General features: G+C 51.4%; 1 protein-coding gene across 1 annotated transcript; it reads right to left on the reverse strand.

Moving 5' to 3' along the window:
- Window positions 1–161: 161 nt before the first annotated feature.
- Orai3 (ORAI calcium release-activated calcium modulator 3) lies at window positions 162–7,382 on the reverse strand. The gene is made up of 2 exons (XM_004856199.4): window positions 6,780–7,382; window positions 162–1,643 (listed from the first exon to the last, which is right to left on the reverse strand). The coding sequence occupies exons 1-2, from the start codon at window positions 7,380–7,382 to the stop codon at window positions 978–980; spliced, it is 1,269 nt and encodes a 422-aa protein (XP_004856256.2). The 3' UTR covers window positions 162–977.
- Window positions 7,383–7,435: the final 53 nt, after the last annotated feature.

A 7,435-nucleotide genomic window follows, 5' to 3' on the forward strand; every position in this document is an offset into this window, starting at 1 on the left:
TGATATCTGTCTCAAAAATTTAAAAGGGCTGGGGAAAAAAAAAAAAAGGCTGGGGCTGTGGCACAATGCAAAGGTCCTAGTTTCAATCCCCAGCACCATAGAAAATCAGTGACCTTACCCAAGAAGCCCTCCCCTCCACCCCATTCACAGCCACAGGGACATCTGTGAAATACAATTTATTAAACAAGGTGCATCAAAAATTCAGTGTCAAAAGAGCTCTTCAGTCTAAGGGCTGGGAACTGGCCCTTCTCTCTTAAAATATCCTCCCTAAACCCGTTCTAAGGATCCAGGCCATGCACACAGGTACTCAGTCTTCAAAGACTACCCCCGCCCCCAGCGTGGGCCCACTGTGATAGAAAGGTGAGTGACCCTAGGACAGTGCTGCAGGCACTGTCCCTTCCATATGTGGCCACAGGTCATCATCAGTGGGGAGTTGGCTTGAATCTCCAGAAACAGGAAGGCTTCTAGGAAAGGCTGGACCTGTGCCTGTTGTGGGAACACTCAAATGCCCACAGCAACCAAAGCAATAATATGGAACCCATCAAAATTTGGGGATGGGGAAAACCTTGCCCCAAAATTCAAACCATTAAATAGACTTCACTCAAATATAACAAGGGTGACAGCATTCGGGGGGCAACTGTGTGGGCATGTAACCTGGCCTCCACATTCCACAGAGGGACAAGCAGCTGAGGCTCAGCACCAGAGATCCCACAAAGGCCCCCCTGCCTCCCTTGTATCTGCCCCAGCATCCTCAGATTGAAGAAGTTCCACAGTCTCCCAGCCTAGGTGTAGAGCTTGCAAAACCCATGGAACGGACTGACAGGGAACGTGGGACGCTGTGGGCAGGAATCTGGTCTCTACCTGAGAGTGGCCACAGGAAGTGGCTCCAGCCAGGAGTAGGAAATGAGGCCTGCAGGCCCCTGGGGCCTCTTGCAGACCCCAGGGAGGCAATGCTGACAGCAGAAGCTAACAGCTGCTCACACAGCCTGCAGCTCCCCCTGCAGGCGACTCAGCTCTTCTAGCTCCTGCTTGTGGCGGTCTGTCTTGTGGTTGACCAAGGATCGGTAGAAATGCAGAGCAAAGGCCACAAACACGAGTCCTACAGGTACCATGATTGCTGTGGAGGCCACTGCTGCTGGCCAGCCTGGCCCATGGATCCCATCACTACCACACGCTTGCCGGGGTGGGCAGGCCTCAGAAGGCTCAGCCTGTGATGGGGCCACAGGAGCAGAGGATGGCGGGAGGCTGGAAGCTGGACCAAGGGAGGCAGCCACTGGGGGCAGAGTCCCAGGCACCTGGGACGGAGGTATCAAGGGGGCTGGTGTGTCTAAGGGGGCCCCAATGGGGACAAATTTGACCCAGCCCACCAGGACAACTTCAGCCAGGAAGAGAAATGTGCCCAAGGCAGTGGAGAAGCCCCAGGCCAGTTCCACATAGCGGTGGAGCCGTTGGTGTGGAGACTGGTGGACAGAGTTGAGGTTGTGGATGTTGCTCACAGCTTCGATGTGGGGCAGTAGACATGTGGAGACCATGAGTGCGAACAGGTGTACAGCCACTAGCACGGTGGTACAGGCACTAAAGGCTACCAGCAGGCCTGGTGGGTATTCATGGTTGTTCTCTAGCTGTACCTCCACCATGGCCACCTGTGGGCACAAGAGGGAACAGATTGAGTGTGGTGTCCTCCTTCACAGTAGAGGGTGTGTTGTTTTGTTTTGTTGCCTATTAGGACATACCACTCATATCTCTAGAACCATGTGCCTGGCAAAATGAAAGCTCTCGGTCTTAAAAGACTCTGTCCTCTCCTGGGTCTTGGTTTCCCCATCTAGCTATCAAGAGGGCTACTGGGCATGGTGGAACATACCTACACTTCTCCCTCAGAGCCTGAGGCAGGAGGACCTAGTTTGAAGCCAGCCTGGACTACGTAGTGAAGCCCTGTCTCAGAAAGCCAAAACAAACACACACACACAAGCAGGGCATGGTAGCACATGCCCTTAATCTCAGCACTGTAGGAGGCTGAGGCAGGAGGCTGGCAAGCCTGAGCCCAGTCTAGGCAGCTTAGTGAGACCCTGTCTCAAAATAAAAAGACCTGGGGATGTAGTTCAGTGCAAAGCCCGTGGGTTCAATCTTCAATAAAACACACACACACGCAGACTAGCTGACATATTTCTGACAGTTTCACCTTTTATTATGTTACCTTTTATTAACATAAAGACATAGACTGTGGGCCACCTAGGTTTATTCTCAGGTCTACAAACTCCAGGGGGTTTTGAGATGGGCTCTTGCCATTGCCCAGGATGGCTCTTCCTGCCTCAGCCTCCTGAGTAGCTGGAATTACAGGTGTGCATCACCAGGCTTGGTAAACTGTCCTTTTTGCAGGTGTGTGGTCTAGATTGAACCATAATCTACCACTGAGCTATCTCCCCAGCCCCAGGTGTGTAATCTTGAGCAAGTGATTTAGTTCTCCTTGTGCCTCAATTTCCTATCTGGAAAATGGGGATTAAAAATAGTACCTAGGGGCTGGGGATTTAGCTCAATGGTGCCGCTGCCTGCCTCGCAAGCAGAAGGTCCCTCCCGAGTTTGATCCTCAGCACCAAAAAAAAAAAAGTAGTACCTACCTGGGCTGGGGATTTAGCTCAGTGGTACCGGCTGCCTCGAAAGCACAAGGTCCCAAGTTTGATCCCTGGTACCAAAAAAAAAAAAAAAAGAAAAAAAAAGTACCTATCTGCCTTATGTGGTTGTTGGAAAAATTAAATGAGATAATACACATTGAGTGCTACAAATAGTGCTGGGAATGTGGTAGGCACTAAGTATTTGTTGGTTTATTATACCTGATGCTAAACTCCAAGGCCAGAATTTGCAAACTGACACATCATGAACCGAAGCCAGCTAGCAGACATGTTTTGCTCACAGAGTGCGCTTTTTAAAAAACTGAATAAATTGCCAACTTTTTTGTTTTTTGCTTTTTGTTTTTTGAGACAGGGTCTCACTATGTAGTCCAGGCTGGCCTTGAACTCATGGCAATCCTCCTGCCTCAGGCTCCTGAGTGCTAGATTATAGGTATGCACTACCATGCCCAGCAAAATTGCCAACATTTTTGTTTTTAAAAAAGCAACCTTGGGCCAGGGATTTAGCTCAGTGGTTTCTCCCCCTGCCTCGCAAGCGCAAGGACCTGAGTTCGATCCCCGGTACCAAAAAAAAAAAAAAAAAAAAAAAAAGCATGTTGCTTTTTTTTTGGTACCGGGGATCGAACTCAGGTTCTTGCGCTTGCGCGGCAGGCGGCGAAACCACTGAGTTAAATCCCCAGCCCTTTTTTTTTTTTAAAATATCAAAGTTATCATGACAAAAAAGTAAAAAACTTTATTGGACTTTGTTACATTATTTTACAGGTTAGTATTGCTTTTATTTTGAATTATATAAGGTGGAGAGATGGGACACTAGAATTTTAAAAAAAATTTTTTTAGTATATGTGCTGCCGAAGCGAGCACGTTTTTTAAAAATTTTATGACACTAGAATTTTTTGAAGTTTAATACCTTCAGTGTTTTTACTGTAGCTCCCCTGCTGTGAAGGAAAGTAGGAGAGATTGAGGGCCAAACCTATCGGCCCTGCAAATCCTTTGCAACTTTATCTCTGCATGTAAACCTACCATAAACCACTGGAGTAAAGAACGGTGTTTCCAACAATTCACATCAAGTGCTGCTTCCCTACCTCCCACCTCTGCTCCAACTGAGACTGCCCCTCTTCATTCTGTAAGACAACCTCTAATCTAACCTCCATCACCTTCTGAACATCACTGGCCTTTGTATCACCAGTCTCATATTAACCCACACTAAAATTAGCAGCCACTGTCAGAGTACTTAAAGTGGGTTAAGCATTTTGCAAAATAGCTGTCTTCTTCAAACAGCCTATGTATAAGGTACTAATACTGAGACAGAGATGTAGAGTCATTTTGCCCAGGATCACAAAGCATACTATATATTCGGTATTAGCCGACCAGTTTAACATCTAGAAAATAGCAAAGCTGGGATGCAAATCCAAAAGATCTATTAAACTATTAGCCTATTAACTATTCCTAAGGGACCACTTTCTTCTCTGTAACACAATATGGGCGTCTTCCTGCTTCCCATCTAAATACAGTGGACCTTCGAGTTACAACCAGCCTGACATACAAACAACTTGGGTTGTGACCAGAATTTTAGTTGTTTTTTGGTTTTGTTTTTTTTGGTACTAGGGATCAAACTTGGGTCCTTGCACTTGCGAGGCAGGTGACAGAACCACTGAGCTACATCCCTGGCCCCAAAATTTTAGTTTTAACTTATGACCAAAGTCTTGAGTTACGACCCATATGCCGGGCACTTGTGCTTCCAGATGGTCTCAGATACAGATTTAACCCTTAAAGAGTTCTTGAAGGAGCATGATAACATCTTCTCCTATGTGGGGTTAATTGAGAAATCCTGGGCCAGTCTGGAAGCCTCTTTTGAAGGACGAGATAGGAAGGCGTGTGTGTGGGTAACGTAGAAGGACTCTACAGGACAGGGCACACACCAAAGGGCTGCAGGGTTGGGTCCTGAGCAAACAGCACTGCCACAGTGCACTTAAATCATGAACTGCCACTTTTAAAACTCAAGAGCTGGTGGCACATGCCAGTAAGCCCAGCACTCAGGAGGGTGGGGCAGGAGATCACCATGAGTTTGAGGCCATCCTGGGCTACATAGCAAGAACCTGTCTCAACCCCCCCCCCAAAAAGAGTTGAATTATTGTCCTTTCCTTTGGATAGGTCATGGGGACTTTTGATCGAGTCCTCAGTCGGCCAACTTGGCATTCATATGACCTGCCTGGCCTTTGCAAACATGTGTTTGTTTTGGTACCAGGGATCGATCGAACTCGGGTCCTTGCACTTGTGCAGCAGGCGGCGAAACCACTGAGCTAAATCCCCGGCCTTTGCAAACATTTGAATTGATGACCTTGTTCTAGGCATGTATAAGCTTGGACTCTAGAGCCACACTGCTTAAATACAAATCTTGCCCCTTATTTACTATGGGACCTTGGGTAGGTATCTTAACCTGTCTGACTTAGTTTGGCCACTGTACTGGTACTGATTTCATTAGGTAACAGAAAGGTGATGCACATACCTCTGGGCACAGTTCCTGGCACTTAGTGACAGCTGAATATAGTTTATGTGGTGTTTTCTAACTCAGGCTGCCTGAGTTTCAGAATCTGGATCTTTCTCCTTCCCTGCTTCTTACAGAATCCATTCAATTGCTCTGGGGCCGGGGCTGGGAGGAGATGTGAGGTACCCAACTTGCAGGAGATGGCAGGAGGACAAGGCTGAATATTTTGGGAAATTGGGCCATGGTATACGTCAGCAAGAGTTTTCCAGAAAAAGGGATCTAGGCCAAGGTTCTTCGTCCTAGTCTCTCCCAGGGCCTGGACCATGGAGCTGACCCCCTCAGCTAGGTTCACGGGTGATGGTTCCCTTTCCTGTGTGGTCTGTACAGATGAAGAGACCCAACTCCCAGTCCCAGGATATCCTGTTCTAGTCCTAACCCCCACCAAACATGTAGCTCTAGGACAGTGGTGGTGGACATTTTAGAGCTTTCAATGACACAGACAGCCTGCTGCTGCAGCACATGTCCCATAGGTTCACACCACTGATCCAGGATGACCCCTAGGGTTATAGACCTCTGTCATGCCTGTCAGACCCAAAGGCTGGGCACAGAAGGGCAGGGGCTAACCCAAGTCACCTAGTGCTATGACTCCCATTTCAGCTGTCTCTGATATTCACCCCCACAGGAGCAGACTCCTAAATGACCTCCCTCAGTCTGGTCTGCTTTCTCCTCCTCCCTGTGATAACAGTGGGGAAATCATAGACGATGGCGAGCCTAGGGCACGTGTGGCATAGCGAGCTGTTCATCATTGAAAGCACTCAAGGGTTTGCCATCTCTACCCTAGACAAGCAGGGTTTCATTTTGTAACCGCCCCTGCTAAGAATCCTTGGCAGAGCCTCAGTTCACACCTGTCCAGCTGGCAAGTAGGTCCAAGCCACACCCAGTATGTAGGTCTTGCTCTGACGCACCTGGATCTAGGGTTCCTGATGACAAGAGTCACAGCTCATGCCGGCCGGGTGCTTGGCAGGCTGCAGATGCACCCTACCTACATGATCGCTCAACTTCCCACTGGCCAGTGAGGGAGTGGAGGCGCCAGGTCACACTGCTGGCCACTTGCAGTGAGGAGCCTGGACTGAACATCTGTTGATTCTGCACCCCAAGACGAGACCTTCAATTCCACTTCCTGAGGCCACTGCTGGGACCGTTAGCGGCTATCACCCTCCCATACCTGCAGTTTATCAGCTCGAGTATCAGTCATCAGCTTCCTACCCAGCAGGTTCCCCACAGGCATCACCTCTGCCCTGGAGTAGTCCCCTTCCTTGGGATGGGCCCTCCTTCAGCTGAGTGACCCTTCCCTGCAGATTATTCTTCCCGAGCTCCGGTTCTGTTGACACCGCCCTCACCCAGCTCCGCTCTCCCTTTGAAACGCTCAGGATTTAGCAACCACTTCTGCCGGGATTTACCGCCCTTCCCCACATCTTTAGGGAAACCCTCCTATGCTCCGGGGTCCTGTTTATGCCCCTGCTCCAGCAGAAAAGGACTTCTTCAGTCCCTTGGGCCCCTTTGCTCCCTTTACCCTCTTAAGGAACCGCCTTTCCCTTTACTCTGCCTTCTCTTCCTTGAGTCCCGTTCACTTCGCCCGGACCCTGTGCCCCCACTCTGCGGCCCCTCACCATGGCGAAGCCCGACAGCAGGGCGGACGTGCGGCTGGAGGCCTTCAGCTTGGCCCGGCTGAGGTAGAGGCGGCGCCAGCTGAGCGCCCGCAGCGAGTGCTGACTGGCCCCCACGAGGTCCAGGTAGCCGCGATGCACGAACTCCCGGTACGCGGCCGAACCTGCGGGGCTCTCGACCTCGGGGTTCAGCGGGACCTGCTCGGCCGCGTCCCCCTCGCCGCCCCTCATTCTGGGGGTGGTCACGGCGGGGCCAAAGCACCTCGGGGGCACCCAGAGGCTCGGCCCAAGCCGGGGGAACGCCCCATTCCCGGAGGGCGGGCGGAGGTGCAGCGGCACGCGCCCCCGCGGAACGGAGCCGGCGTCGGCGTCTCCGGGCTGCCCCGATGGCCGGAGCCGGACGGCCGCGTTCGAAACAGGAACTGGGACAGAGGCGGAGCCCGCGACCACATGACGGGGCGGAGCCGGGACGAGACCCCGCGGTCCGAGGCAGCAGCCCCAAGGGGCCCGGCGCTCCCACCCGCCAAGGACATCCAGGCGCCTACGCCCCGCGGAGGCGACCGCCCCGGCCCGGCGCTCCCGGGGCAGGGGACACCCGCACATCATCAGGTACCCAGGACCCCAAGCCTACCCCAGTGGACCTCCGCACGACGGCAGAG

The sequence above is a fragment of the Heterocephalus glaber genome, unplaced genomic scaffold (assembly GCF_053883595.1).
Source record: "Heterocephalus glaber isolate CG9 unplaced genomic scaffold, H.glaber_assembly_v1.0 deba00000943, whole genome shotgun sequence".
NCBI lineage: Eukaryota > Metazoa > Chordata > Mammalia > Rodentia > Bathyergidae > Heterocephalus > Heterocephalus glaber.